The sequence below is a fragment of the Dermacentor albipictus genome, chromosome 1 (genome assembly GCF_038994185.2).
Source record: "Dermacentor albipictus isolate Rhodes 1998 colony chromosome 1, USDA_Dalb.pri_finalv2, whole genome shotgun sequence".
NCBI lineage: Eukaryota > Metazoa > Arthropoda > Arachnida > Ixodida > Ixodidae > Dermacentor > Dermacentor albipictus.
The window spans coordinates 10,672,983-10,688,924 of NC_091821.1; the positions used below are offsets into that span (position 1 = coordinate 10,672,983).

General features: G+C 48.0%; 1 protein-coding gene across 4 annotated transcripts in view; it reads left to right on the plus strand.

The window, feature by feature from the left end:
- LOC139060127 (carnitine O-acetyltransferase-like) overlaps positions 1–15,942 on the plus strand; it is a 52,974-nt gene that overhangs the window by 29,027 nt on the left and 8,005 nt on the right. For 3 of the 4 annotated variants that reach the window (XM_070539019.1, XM_070539007.1, XM_070539008.1), the window contains exons 6-10: positions 4,796–4,967; positions 6,440–6,609; positions 8,063–8,163; positions 12,337–12,462; positions 15,158–15,280. In XM_070539019.1, the coding sequence (XP_070395120.1) occupies positions 4,796–4,967; positions 6,440–6,609; positions 8,063–8,163; positions 12,337–12,462; positions 15,158–15,280 (692 nt within the window). The remainder of the gene's footprint in view (positions 1–4,795; positions 4,968–6,439; positions 6,610–8,062; positions 8,164–12,336; positions 12,463–15,157; positions 15,281–15,942) is intronic. The other variant, XM_070539014.1, reaches the window with a different exon arrangement.

Consider the following 15,942-nt stretch of genomic DNA (forward strand, 5'->3'; position numbering starts at 1 on the left):
ACCGGAACCACCAGCTACAGCGTCTACGCATGGAACTGCAAAAGTCCGCCAAACAGGTCAAATGATGATGCTATAAATGGCGAAGAAAATCAAGTCCATCACGCAGTGGCGCGAAAGTTTAAGTAAATTAAAGATGTCGAAGTTGCAACGGTGCTCGCTTCCATCGTGAGGACTTCGCTAGGCAAGTAATGACATCTGAGGAGGAAGAGAGGGAGAAGGATCTTGCAGTCAGGCTGCCGCTACTGATTCGTTCGCACTGCCAGGAATGAGACCTCACATTACGCCCTTGTCTCCTACTTTGGAGAGACCGCTGAAGATGTGATTGGTGAAGCTCGTGGTGAAATCTATAATTATATTGACGAAGGCATAGATATCACCGTTCCAGTGCGCGCGCTAATGTTTCGAGCCTGACGGTAAGAGAGTCTGCAGCGCTATTTCGAGCGCGATGACTACGCAGAATTATTGGGAATTTTTTTCGCGATGAACAAAACGCTGCACAAAAGAAGCTATACAATGTTAGAAGCACAGTGCAGTAAATTTTTTTTCATCACAGTAATATCAAAACACTCCGACGCCTTTAGAATAAAACGATTCTTGTTGATTTTTGTGTCCTTCGCTTAAATGAAACTTCGTAAACGGAACACATATATCTGTCTCTTGGAGTCTACTGTACTTCAGAAAATATTATCCACCACATAAAAACATACAAGTTAAATTCAAACATAAGCTCCAGATTAAGAAATCTAAGAGGCAGCTTTAGCACGTGGCAAACTCCGATTTCTCTATTAAAGTACACGTAAAACCCAAAAAGGCTATAGTTACACGACCGCTGAGCCGACTTGTATGGATATTTTTCTTTACGTTTCAGGGATAAAGTTCAATTATACAGACTGTTGGAAGCAGTATTTTGACTCAGGGTCTCATTCTACCAAAAGCAAATCTTCGAACAATCAATCGGTAAATTTTAGCTTCTTAAAAAAAAAAAAAGAAAAGCGACAGGGTTCCTCAACATCGCTGTTCACGAGATCGTTACGTTTCATTGTATGTGAATTGAATACATTGTGCATATAATTCTTTTTAGCCTAGCTCTCTAAGGATATGTGTTAATTTGTTTCTGGAAGATTTGAAATTCTGGAAGCCATTTGCATCTCTCGCTCGTAAAAAACTCCTACACAGTCTATCTTTTTGTTTTATTTGAGATAGAAGGCTCTTTGTCATCCAAAGTTTTCGGATTTTTCTGTTGCGCGTTCTTGTTTTATTCGAAAAATGTCTGATGTAACTGGGTTTAAATAGACGTAAAAAGGAGTTATAGGTTAATGCTGGATCAACCGTGTTGTATGTTTCCGACCAGTCAGTGTTCTGTATATCACTCCGGAATTGTTCTAGTAAAATCGGATTGATATCTTGAAATGAGACTTGCTCTTCTTTATCGGATGAGCGATGTGGTTTCTGTAGGTCAGTGACAAGAAAGATTGGGAGGTTATCACTTATCAGTAAATATCAAACGAGGCGCTTTATCCACGTAGCCCACGTATTCAGATATAGGCGCTCACGACGTGACGCTCATTCTCTCAAGCCGGACAACTGACCTTGTGAACTGCAGCTGACGCAGAACTGCCGCCCTCATCAGCAGCGCAACCTTGAGCTGCGACGGGGCCACCAAGGTTTCTCCAAGAACTGCCGGTGTTGTCCGGCACTTCCTGCTCGTCATTAATGCTGAGTCGCGAGAACGCTTCGGCAGTGCTACTTGCTGCGGCCTGCGTTTTGGACAAACAAAAGAAAACAAACAAACAAACAGGCGACAAAGTACGAGTGACTTCGATGTATGCAAGATTTCCGTAAGCAGGCTTTTCCACACATCTAACTTGCCATAACCAATTAGATGGCCGCAGGACAGGGGTAATTGGAGATCGCAAGGAGAGGACTTCGTCCTGCAGTGGACATAAAACGGACTGATGATGATAATTGTGATGGTGATGTGCTAGCTAGTAGCACCGTTGAAGCTGAGACAAGGGTTTTGAAGGCTTGGATGGTGCGGGGGAGGAAGGGCGGCAGGAATGGCGTCACCAGCCCGCCTGTTGACACCTTAATTATGATTCTAGCCCGAGGTCCGCCGCATTGGTATAAGCCTATCTGGGCGTGTGGAGAAGCCGCAAGTGCAGGTTTTTGTCGCAACGTCGTTCACTTCCTTTTAGAGCGTACTGAAACCATGCATCATGATTTGAATACAGACTGCTCATTCTCATGACATTCCTTAATTCTGACGTGTGTTTACGGTTGTCGCACATAGTATTCCAGTGCTTTCACCGCGAAGCACGCGCGAAAGAGATGCATAACGTGTTCGCACGTTCCGTCAGTTTAGTGAAATTGCCGTGGTACAGAAGTAAGGACGCCCTATCTCGCAACCGAAAAGCCATGAGTTCGAACAAATAAATGTTTATTCTCTCTCTCTCTCGAACCTTGTGGAGAGCGCGACTCGGTCCTCGCGTCCCCTGACGTTTGTCTTCCCCAGTCGACACACACGCGATGACGGGAGTCGGCGTCGTAGTAGGGCAGGTCCGACGAGAGATAGCGCGTTTACCAAGAGCGTTTGAAACCCCCCAAACCTACTTCGCCGGAGAGAAAGATACTCCCGCTGCTCAGCGGCGTTTTTTGATCATAGAGCGACCGACCGAATGAAAAAAATAAATAAGGAGACCGCGGCAAAAACCGTTTGTGAGGCCAAATTAATAACGCTCTACGTTCGTACGTGATATTTGCCATTGGCTGGCCGCCTTCGCTAATGACACGTCCAGTATCAGAATTGGCGGGAATTCATTGTTGCGAATTCTTGCGTAAGAGCTTTAACAGTGCGAATATGGGTCGTGATCTGTAATGGCCGTCGCCACTGAAAGAAGCACCGTCACTTTCGCAGATTGCAGTACCATTTAGAGCCACAGAAAGCCGGGCAAGTTGGTAGGTAGGGACTAGGGGTAAGAAAAGGCGGGCGTATAAAGCGAGGAACAGAACCGAAAAGAACAGCGGCGTTTGTGTTGTGCTTTTCGTTCCTCCCGTGTTCCGTACGCCTGCTTTTACAGCGGAGCTTTCTTTTCCAACCCTCCTCGACTTTCCTGACCGTGGCTGCTGGGTTCTCTGCTGTCTTGCCGCATAGTTCGCGCTTAAAAAATAAAGTTGAGCTGCGTGCCCCAAGGAGGGATCGAACCTCGCCCTCCAAGCACAGCAGCACGATGCTCTAACGATTAGGTCACAAGTGAGGCAGTGCATGGTGACATGGGTTGGACCTATTTTGAGGTCAGAGAAGCGCAGAGCCAAATTAGTTTTGAAAAAGGACTCAGGAGGATGAATGAAAATAAACGGCCGGCTGAAATGCGCAAATATGTGTACCTCAAAAACGTGGACACAGAATGGAGGAAAAGGTCAAGAAAGGTGGCACCCAAGTACAGGCTAACTGAAAGTAATTAGACAACGAGGAATCATGAAAACGAAAGTGAGAGAAACAGAGACAAAATTGGATACAAAGGACGGGAAAAAAAGACCACGGAGATCTACAACAATGGCAAGAACGAAGTGAGAAGGGAAAATCTGTATGATAATACAAAGGGTAGTGCCTTGCTACGCGAGGCGTTGGATGCCTGAGACAAAAACATACCGGAGCAAATAATTCGCAGTAAGATGAGGCATGTGTCTGCTGCAGCGAAAATTTGGAGATAACTCAGTACATACTAACGGAATGTCAATGTATTCAATGAGCGATACCCGTAGGTAATGTAGACCTTCCAGAAGCGCTGGGATATAAAGTAGATAGAAGCATTAACCGGTCAGCAGTCCAGACAACCAAGAGTCGTTTAGAGTGGTGGTAGAAAAAAAAAGCAGGGAAGAGATTGGTATGCCCGGATCCGTTAAAGGCATAGGTAACGGTACAAGGTTGGTGCAGAAGTTTTCAGGAAGGTAAAGCGATTAAAGAGATGAAGGCAAGATGCTCGACTGAAAAGCATATATATAGCATACCTGATTATCTCCAGCATGCTAGGTGGACCATTGTCACCGCCAGTTTCAAAGGGGATGTCAATCAAGCATAATCATCACCATCACAGGCCACCGCTCTCAGCAAAAGCGTGCGCGTCAGTGGTTTGAGATACCCTGTGACCATTGCCGCCGATTTTCGGGACGTCCATAAGGGAAGTTAATCCAACACTTTTGTACGTTCCTTCACTAGGACAAATCCGGACAAGCCTCCAATACAGTAACATATTTAACCTCTTCCGATCCATCCCTTGCCAAGGACCCTCCTGGTGGTCCATTTTGTACGCTTCAGCCTTTCTAATACAAGCATTTCGCGCTCGTGTTCGCATCTCAGGGGGGTGCGTGACGACTATGTCCTTGAAGATGAAAGCCGTCCGTTAGTTATTTTTATTTTTTTTTCTCGGTGGCAGAGCGGATCACCAGATCACGTTCACAAATACGTGCCTATTCCGCTTCCCCGAAAGAAAGAAAAAGAAAAGTCGGTATCGTCAATGAAAGCGGAAGTGATTCACGGTAGAAAAGAGCATCCGTTAATAAGCGTTCCGGGATTGGACTATAGCTGAATGCATGACTGCTCTTCCTTCAGTGTCGCGAGCGTACTACTGAATAATAATAATAATAATAATAATAATAATAATAATAATAATAATAATAATAATAATAAACGAAAGAGTATATACGTACACATTGTGTAGTGTAGTCCCGAGTTGACACAAGGAGTAGCTGCTGCTGCTGCTGCTGCTGCTGAGCGGCGCCACCGCGTGTGCAATAGCTGTTCCAGGTGAACGCGTACAATGGCCGCAAGCCGTTCAAGGAGCGCGACCTGTACCCGCTGCTGGTGTCCGTGGTCAACGAGTCGCGCTCGGTGGCGCCGCCTGTCGGCGTGCTCACCACCGAAAACCGGGACTCGTGGACGGCGGCCTGCCAGCGACTCGCCGCCGACGGTGGGTGATGGCGGCGGCGGCGGCGCCCGGAAGTGGTGGCGGTCACTGCGTGCCTGGGCGCGGGAGCGCGTCGGGCCTCAGTGACGACGCGTGAACCGGTATACTGTGCGGACAGCAGCGAAGGTCACCCTAACATGACAGTTTCGACTTTTCGTTTTTTCACGTTAAGTGAAGGTCCTGGACCTCGACACTCTAGAAAACAAAAATATGCTGGTAAGCCTCAAAGTGGTCTGAATAATTTACTGTAGTAGCTTTCTACGAACAAGCCCGGTTTCGTTACCACGGGGTTGTGTGTGTCTTGACATCATGACGCAGATGGTGTTCACGTGGGAGCAGGACATCGCGACATTTTGGCACTCACTCGGACTCGCTCGGTTGTTAGCTATGTTGCTGCATCGGGCCGCGCACTGATTAGAAGCGTAGCAAACAGCTGAGCGAGCAAGTGCAACCCCCCTCTCCCCCCGCCGCGTGTGGATATACTCATAAAACTGCGCTAACGCAAGAGCACTTCCTCATTGGCCTATTTTTTTCTTTCTTTGAATACCCATATTAGTTGCCAAAAGCTGCCTCTCCGTTGTACGTGGTAAAAAAGTAACCATCTCCTCACGTTTCTTAAAGTAAAAATTTATTTGTTGAAACACAGAGATGAAAATGTAACAGTATGCGGTGCGTCGCCACGTTTATATATGCATCCTATGCATTCATCTGATCTGCCAATATTCGAAACGTACTTCGTTGTTGCTTTTCGTCACCTGTGACGACAAAACGGTCTAGATCATGATCTTACGGCAACAATGCGATTAAAACCCTTCCATACAGTCCCGCGTACATCTGACTGCGCTGCGGATCCAGGATGAACATTTTAAGTAATACCTTCCGAGTTGGCAAAATAGTTTAAAACAATGCGGAATATAATGTAAAAAAATTATAGTGACGTTTCATTTCGTGAACGCGGGTTTTGTGCAAGCGTATGGGTGCTGTTCCGGAGTTTCTAAGCTATGCGGTCTTGACTGACACACCCGCATTGTCGCAAGCCGCCTATCACGTACGTTGGGAGCCTCCTGGGCTCCCTGGCCCGCGCCTTTAGCCGGTCTTGTTCAGGTCGTGCCCGGAACTTGCCGACGGCTTACGGGGTAGGTCGACTCGCGCACGGCCTCTCGATCACCAGACGAACCCGGTACATTCATAGCGCACACAGAGCCCGTAGCCACTGCCAGAGGAGGTGAACCCAGCGCGCCTCCGCCTACCCTCCTCCTTCCTCCTCCGTCCACTCCGTCACACACTCCTCCGTACCTTGCCCGGCGCGAACTCCTCCTTTCCATCTCAAGGCGCCCTCCTCCTCCAGCGCTCGCTTCCCTCTCCCAGCTCAATGGCCTCCAATTTAAGCTCGCCGATTTCACAAACTGGGCATGTACGCTTGCACGTAGAAGGTGCCTTATAGGAGGTTAAGGCCTTTTGATACGCACGCGCAGGCACCAACGCGCGGAGCTTGGATGCGGTGCAGCGCAGCATCCTGGTGCTGTGCCTGGACGAGGCGGCCGGCGAGAAGGAACCGTGGGAGGTGCGCTGCCCACTGCACATGCTCGTCGGCGGCGGAAACGCCCAGTGCGCCGGAAACCGCTGGTACGACAAGATTGTACAGGTGCGGGCGCCACTCCGGCACACTCTAACCACCGCGAGGGATGACGAGGTAGTTTAACTTCCGCCATCCGGTGGGATTATATAACGCGCGCCCAAGTGCAGTGGAGTGCGGCTACCGAATGGAGCTCATGTGCTCCACAGCACTGAAGCCGCTCGTCAACACCGACGCAGCACCTGGCACGTCGCTTCTTCGCTCGAAAACGTGCGCGCGCGTGCGTCTCTCTCTCTCTCTCTCTGTGTGTGCGTGTGCATGTGTGCGTGTGCATGTGTGTGTGTGTGTGTGTGTGTGTGTGTGTGTGTGTGTGTGTGTGTGTGTGTGTGTGTGTGTGTGTGTGTGTGTGTGTGTGTGTGTGTGTGTGTGTGTGTGTGTGTGCGCGCGCGCGCGCGATGCACGAGCGTTATTGCATTGCACCCTCATGGGAATGCGGCAGCCGTACTGCTCTGCTAATCATGGATCAAATCCCGGCCGAGGCGGCCGCATTTCGATGGGGGAGAATAAGTGCAAAAACGCCCGTGTACCATGCATTGAGTGCACGTTAAAGAACCCCGGACGATCAAAATTAATCCGGAGTCTTCCACTACGGCGTGCCTCATAATCAGATCGTGGTTTCGGCACGTAAAACCCCATGATTTAATTTTTAATGCCATGCCACGGTGACTCAGTAGCTATGGCGTTCTGCCACTGAGCCACCGCGGTGGGTGGTGATATATTAATATTTCGCCTTGACGGGCGATCCATTCGGCATTGATATTAGTAGCTACAAAGTGCACGCGTCCCATTCTAAAAAAAAAAAGCGGCAGATCTAACGCACGTTATTGGAATCGATATACGTCGAAATATTCTTTAAATGCATAAAGCGCTGAAAGCTGTGTTAGTTTCTGGGTTATTGCAATGTCAGTGTAGGGTCGTAACGAATGCTCTCGGCCAAGCTACATCATCCACGTTACAAGTTGTTCAAACGCAGCCCCTCCGCATCTGCGCGGGTATGCGCGCATGCGCTCTCGAGCACCCGCGCTACGCAATGTGATTCACGCGGCGATCACCTCAAAGAGCTATATACTTTGGCGTAGGCACGATACAAGCATACGCGCTATTGTGGTATATTAGAGCATCGGGCTGTTGCGCTTCGGACCGAGGTTCGATTCCACCGTCGGGCCTGTCGTTCAACTTGCTATTCGGCAAGAGAGCAGCAGCAGCCAGCAGTCCCGGTCAGAAAAATCCGGGGAGGATCCGCAAAGAAAGCTTCGCTTATGGAGCGCAAACTTTTGATGCTTGTTTCTTTGTAATCTTAGTTGTGCTCCACTTTCTTCATGCATTAGTTTAGGCGATCGCACCATTATTCGTCCCGTTAGCTTCTCGCTGGTGAAGGGAGGGCATTGCGTGTACGGTGTGCGCCCCGTGCAATAGCGCAATCGTACCTAGCCCAAGTGCGCGGCGTTGTCCGTATGCGCAGATCATCGTGGGCGCCGAGGGCGAGGCAGGCATCGTCATGGAGCACGCGCCCATCGACGGCACGGTCATGGTTCCCCTCATGGACTACTGCTACACATACATGTACGTACTCCCCGTTCGTCGTGCGACCGCAGCTTGCGCGAGCGCGCGCCGACAGACCTGCATAATTTAACTGTTGGCATAAGGTTGGCCCTTGTGGCAAGCACATGTCAATCAATCAATCAATTATTTAACGTGCCCAGGAACAACACTGCGGTCTGAGTGCTGGTGCACAAAGAAACAAAAACAAAATGGTATAAATGCAAAACGACAACCAAGAAAATATGAAATATAATAATAATAATAATAATAACTAAATAAGGAGGTTTTATGTCTTATATTTCTGCAGCACGTGGCTGTCTGGTGACCCTTTTCGCGGAGCAGTTTGTTCTAGAAAAACGAGATGGCGCTTTCGGCGGCGCGCCGCACGTCGCCTCAGCGACAGCGCCCGAATACGAAACCATTACCACTTTGCTTCTGTGCGATCAGCTGTCGGAAATGCAACTGAGTTTTCGCTAACGCACTGAGCTCCAATCATGCCGGATTTAATCATCTGGATTGAAGACGTGTGCAGTAGTTGGCTGCAAAAATAGTGACTGGCATATTAAGGAATGAAATGAATCTGTGTAGCCAAGTTCGCAGACAGTTGCTGCAGCTTTCCGTACGTGTGCAGAAATTTACATACAGAAATACAGAAATCTGCTCATCCGCCAGTGTTGTATCGCTAACCTTCAAAAAAAGTGCTTCAGCCCCAGGACGTCGGCAAGAGTACCGCACGTTAAGCTATTATAAAGAGAGTAGCGCCGCTTCCTGTCATAATACGTTTCGCGCTCGGTATCTACACAAATATACTCCAAATGGCACAGAATCCTACGCCCAATCTATCGCCAACGTGTCAATAAGTGAATGGGAGCACACTTGAATATATGCGCACAACAAATGGCGGACTTCACCGATAGCGCACGAATGGCCCAAGCTGGATGTTTCGTGACGGTTCACAAAAGTAAGCGAGTTACTAGCGATAATACATCTTTGCTACAAGGTATTACAATGTTCAAAACGGCTATGTTTCAAGCCTTGCGCGCAGCATGGACAAATCTGTCGGAACTGAACACACCCGTGAAGGATTAGGCAGAAATAATCAGATATTGACCACACCAAGGAAATTTACTGTGTCAGAAATGTGACAAGCCGGTGCTTCAAAAAATTTACCAAATAAAAAACGAAGAGCAAAACACACTAATCCTGATTCAGTTCATGAGCGGAAAGTTTGGATAGCTTAGCATACATATTTAGCCTCGTTTTTAAACAAGCGCCATATACGCTGCTCACGCCGTTTGGACATGCCTTAATCGGCTTCCAAAGCGCTCTTGCATGTTCTCTGAAGCTGTGGCCAAAGCTTCGTGTCGTCCACCCAGTCACCGTCTACGATATCTCCCGAAACAGGGGTTTGCTAAGCCTCAGCGGCGTCATACACATCCATTGTAAACGTGAAGGCAATGGAGGCAGTTGAGGCAACAAATGGACGCGTCACCACGTGATCACACATGGCAGCGCCCACGGGATCACCGCGAAAAGGGTCAAGAGGGGACGCAGTTGTGGAGGATTGCGGTTCAGTTTTGACTCCACTGGGTGCTTCTTCAAACGTGCACCTAAATCTAACGGTATATTCGAGTGGTCGCTTTCGAGCGTTCTCGCGGTGCGGTTTACATTCGGCCGCTCGAAATCGAGCGCTGGGAACACATTCGCCTGATTCATTCAGAGCACCGCGCTCTAACTCGGAGCGCTCGGAGGCGTTCCCACCTTTAACCTAGGAGCGCAAGCGATATTCGACAGAAACAGCCATGGCTGTACTTGCATTGCTCTCGGAGCAGCTATAGCACGTTAGGCTGTGGCAGGCCCTTTCTCTGGCTCTTATCTCTAGAGAGTTCCGCATCGCTACAAAGCGATTTGTAGTGCGGTAGGAACCCGTAGAATGTATACCATGAGTACACGGCGCGTTTTTCGCGTCCCACCCTCAACGAAATGCGCCTCCACCGCGGCGGGGAATCGAACTCGCGGCTTCGTGCTTGGCTTACATATCGGACCGGCGCGAAACTATGCGAACGCATACAAACGAGAGAACGGGCCGCACTGCTCCGTATAATGGGAAACAGACAATGGTGTCAAACAGGGTATTTGGTCCCACTTCTTGGCCTTATCCGTTGTATGTGTATAGGCTATTTTACGGGAGCGTTCGAGTGTCGCCATAGTGGGCTGAGTTTCGCCATCCTGGGCTCTCGACGCTGCCGTCAACAACCAAATGCACGGAAATTATTGTATACGACTGCGTTGGGTGTTTCAATGGCCACGTCAATTTGACGTCACTGCGCACAATACTGCGAAACTGTTCGTGTAACAGCCCGAGGTCATGAATCGAAAAACTGAAGTCGATACCACACTATACGCCATCGAGTAACCAAATCGCCCAACAAGTTTCGTGCTTGGCGTGTCTGTGATATACCCAAGCCGCGAATTAACGACACGAGCCCCTCATCATTTCGTCAGAAAGATACAATTGGGCATCTTAACGTGTTCTAGTATAGCCCAGCGGGAAAACGGACGCACGAAGACACAGGACGTGTCTTTCTGCTGCGCTACTAGAACACCTCGCGATGCCACAGAAACAAGCCCACGTTGCAACTCTCATCGAACACATATTGGAGGCTGACTTTGATTAAAAGAATGTCTGCCTGTGTGCAGGCCTGGCAACGTGCATGCCACTGTAAGGTCTGAATACGAGCCATAGTTGGTGCCGGAGACATATAATATATATCACGGGAACGCCGCAAAAGGCGGGACAAAGCGAGCGGCGAATACGCGCGCACGCTCGCTCGCACGCACGCACGCACGCACGCACGCACGCACGCACGCACGCACGCACGCACGCACGCACGCACGCACGCACGCAAAGTGCTGGCTTCCAAGTCATTTTATTGACGCCGTATGATCTGTGCTGTAAACATTCGTTAACAACAGCCTGTGAAATATAGGGTCACCAGGTGTCAATAAATTCGGTTGGAAGTCAACGCTCTGTGTGCATGTTTGCCTTTCACCTTGTCCGGTATTTTAAGCTGTTCCTTTCAACAACGGGCACTCCACTGTCTATGCTTTGGTCGTAAAAGGCAGCTAGGGCGCTGGGGTGTTCTGTATATGCAAAACACTGGATATATATATATATATATATATATATATATATATATATATATATATATATATATATATATATATATATATATATATATATATATATATATATATATATATATATACGATTTAGGGCGTAGGCAAAATGTCGTGCCTTTCTGCCATATCTTGATGTGTATATTCTTGTATAGAATTGACAAACCATGCCAAATCAATTTGTTGTTAGTTTTGCCGTGTCGTATTTATACGGCCAACAGCAGTTGTTTTACTTTCCAAGCCTGCTGCAATTCCCACCAGACCATATACGTAAACGCCCAGGAAGTCCGCACTCGCCGTAAAAGCGTATTAAAACGACTCAACGTCCGAGTAGTTACTCGAGGACTATGAACAGAACAGAGAAGCGGCTTTCAGGTTATCCTTACTTGTTGTCAGGTGAGTGTAAATCCTACCGACACGGCGCACCAGAAGCATATTTAATTGATGCAGCCGTTCGCAGAAATTGTTTCACAAGCGGAATAACATTTTCAAGCTGTTGTGCACAATAGAACAGGCGACTCATTCCATTTCATGTACATCGCAGACGTTGAGTTCGACCAGAAACCCTCCTTACTGCTCCTCGCAAAAGAGAAAAACCAACAATGGCTCGTCGTCTCACGCCGCGGTTGTGAAGAAATGCTGGCGCACGTGCGCAACGCCAATGCGAGACGCCTTAGCGAGGCTTGAGGTGTTTTAAAATAATAAAACGTAAGCGATTCCGCGACAAAATTGCACAATCAGTGCACAACACATATAGTTCCCGCCGATACACACGTACATGACTGTATTTTACGTAACTGTAACTTTTCCACACGTCACCAACGGTATATATAGTTCACATTCGTCTTGCGATACTCAGTGCTCCTGTATTCACAAAAGAGTTTTCGCGCTAGGACTGTTCGTAAGAGAAAACTGGCAGCCAATCGCCATGTCGGTCATATTAGCGAAGACGGCCCGAGCCGCTGCTTCTTCATGCAGTGTTCACAAAGACGGCGACCGACACCTTACACGCAGGAAGAAGACGTCGAAGCACAAGCTCGACCCTCCGACTTGCCCCGACGACAAGCCTTTAAAGTTGGAGTTCAACCTCAGCGAGGAGAGCCTGCAGGACATCGCTGTAGCCAAGACCAAAATGGAAGAGTCAGTTACTTTTACATTGCAGACTGCTTGTATGTCACTGTAATATAATTTATGCCTTTCAAGTGAGTAAGGGTGTAATAATAATAATAATATATGGGGTTTTACGTGCCAAAACCACTTTCTGATTATGAGGCACGCCGTAGTGGGGGACTCCGGAAATTTCGACCACCTGGGGTTCTTTAACGTGCACCTAAATCTAAGTACACGGGCGTTTTCGCATTTCGCCCCCATCGAAATGCGGCCGCCGTGGCCGGGATTCGATCCCGCGACCTCGTGCTCAGCAGCCTAACACCATAGCCACTGAGCAACCGCGGCGGGTTGAGTAAGGGTGTAAATGATTGTACAGTGTGCTTTTAGTCATTTTACACTTTATCACTTTACACTTTAGCAATTATCGAGGAATTGGTGCCGGCCTCTGTGTCTGTGGTCTAGTATAACACCCGCACACACACACACACACACACACACACACACACACACACACACACACACACACACACACACACACACACACACACACACACACGATATTGTTATTGGCATATTGTTATATCAACAATATAACGGTATATTAACAATATAACAACCTTATTAGTAACCTTTTATTAGTGTCTTAGGGGCACTTGTTTAATTGGCGAAATTGAAGGCAGTCACATTTCTAGGCACCCTCACTTTTTAAAACCCGCTTAGCTGTTATGGTGCTGCGCTGCAAAGCACCATGTCACGGAACCGAATTCCAGCCGCGCCGGCTGCATTTCGATGGAGGCGAAATCCAAGAACGCCCGTGTCCCGTGCATCGGGAGCACGTTAAAGATCCTCTAGTGGTCAAAATTAATCAGTAGTGCCCCACTGCGGCGTGCCTCATAAGGAAGTCATGGTTTTGGCACGTAAAATCCCCAAATTCAATTAATTCATTCTAGCTAGGCAGTGTGCTGTGTTTCCTTGGCGTCTTTCGCTGCCTGTCAAGCCGCATTCAGCCGGTTTTCTTCTAGCTGGGCAGCGTCCATATGGAGCAATGCACAGTATGACATGGTGCGGTTTGGTGTGGTGGGGTGTGCCGTTGCGAACATGCACTACACCCATTTTAAGATTGTGGCTAGTATCATTTCCAACCAATCTGCTTTGCCGATTGCCATTTCATTCTTACATCTACTCTCGATTACGGGAGAGCCAGCAATTTTTTGTTTACCATTTCACTCCGCATCTTTGGCGCACTTACATAGCGAGTGTCTCAATGGTTTCGCGATACCGGGGGATTGGGATTTTTAGATGTATTCATATGAAAGTGTTGACGTATACGCTTAGAACACTATAAAATGAGCTTAAGCGTTTGCGAGTTAATTCGGCAGACACTGAGAAACAGAATAACTACACTGCACGTGGAGGTATACCACTTAAACTATATACTATCTATACTTCATTTTAAAGCGAAGCTTTAAAATGAAGTATAGATAGTATATAGACAACTCTTCCTTCGACTTTCCCACTGCTGCTGACGCTGTGGCTGCTGCTGTCTGGCACACCGCGTCGGGAGGTGGTCCAGAGGGTGTTATACATGACAGGAGCGCGGTAGAGAGGAAAGGCGACGCGAGAAACTCGTTTGGACCCACCCGCCCCGAATGTGCACAATGCCCTCTGCAGCTCACTAGGCGTCGCCACATTAGCCTCTTGAAAGCTGTAATTATCCGTGACCCCCCTCAAAACCATTGCAGAAATTGCAGCACTTCCCTTTCTACTAACGTGCGAGTGCAGAAGGGACGTAGACAGAACTGAAGAGAGGAGGGAGGAGAAGAGGCAGTTTCCATACAAGGGGGGGGGGGAGCTGACATGAGAAAGCAAGCAAACCATACTACTATACGACGGCGTTTGCGGAGAAATTGGATAAGCTTAAGTTCAAGGTACGGTTCAGTACGTTGCTGCTATTTCTGAAAAATAAACATCGTGCAAACATGTCAAGCGGACAAATTACGCAGGGAATGCAGAAGCAGAGCCACATTAATGAAAACGCCCCGAAGGGTCCAGGCGACACTACGGAACCGGTCGACCATCAAATCAACACTTCTGTGACCGCCGCGGTAGCTTTGCGGCTATGGCATTGCTAGAGGCAGCGGACTTGATCCCGAACGCTGCAGCCGCATTTCGATGGGGGCGAAATAGGAAATGCACGTGCACTTAGATTTCTGGACACGTTAAAAAACATCACGGTGTCAACATTAATCCGTAGTCCGCCACTACGGCATGCCTCATATTCCGATCGTGGTTTTGGCACGTACAGCCCCATAATACAATTCAAGTTTAATACTGCCACGATGCGATGTGCCATGTGAGGCACTGACAATGCTCAACCCTCTCAGAGGTCATGAAATATGGTGCACAACAACGCCTGAAGCAAACACATCTCCCTGCGTGTTCTGTGTACTACACAGACAAACAGCAGTGGTGCACGCGAGGTAACGTTTAACATCAACTCACCACTCTCTTGTTGGACTAAACGTTGAAGAAATTAAACATTCGCCGTCAACATCACTGCTAATTATCGTCAATCAAAGCAACCAGCACAGAAAGCTTCGCTTACATCGATTCCCACAGTGCGTGAGATCTGCATAATTTTTTTTGTTTGCTTTCTTTCACATAATTTAATAAATGGAACTTTTTCCGCGATATAACATTCATTCATTCATTCATTCATCGTAAGGTTGGCACGAGACGTGGACGTCATCGACCACCGGTTCGAGCAGTACGGCAAGGACTTCGTCAAGTCGTGCCAGATGAGCCCCGACAGCTTCATCCAGATGGCCTTCCAGCTGTCCTTCTTCCGGTTAGTCTCCCATGTATGGGACAATCACCGCGTCCCATGACTCTTGAACCAACTGCGTAGGAGGCGCGCATGTCACTACAGCGGTTGGCAAGGAAATTGGCGACCAAGTACAGGGTAACTGAAAATGTAAATAGACAACCCGGAGTCATCGAAAAGAAAGTGAGAGAGACAGTGAATTAGATGCAAAGAATGGAAACAAAAGGGCCATAGAGATTTACAAGAATGGCAAGAAAGAAATTAGAAGGGAAAATCTGTACGATAACATAAGGCAGTGCCTTGATATTTGAGGCTCAAGCTGGTTGCCTAATGACAAAAACATATCGGAGCAAATATTCGCAACAGGATGAGGCATGTGTCTGATGCAGCAAAAATCCGGAGACCACTCAGCACATTCAAATGGAATGCGAAGGTATTCAACCAGTGAGACCCGTAGGTAACGTAGGGAAGAGATTGGTAGGACCGTATCCGTTACAGGCGTTGGCAACGGTACAAGGTAGATAGAGAAGTTTTGAGAAAGAGAAAGAAGGATCTGTAGTGTTTATACGTCGGAAATTTTAGTTTGCTGCTTCACGTGACTACCGCGACGGAAAACAAATAAAAAAGTTATGTACATCCAGCGCACATATTGAAATCTATGTGAAGATTTGCCCATTTCACTCCTG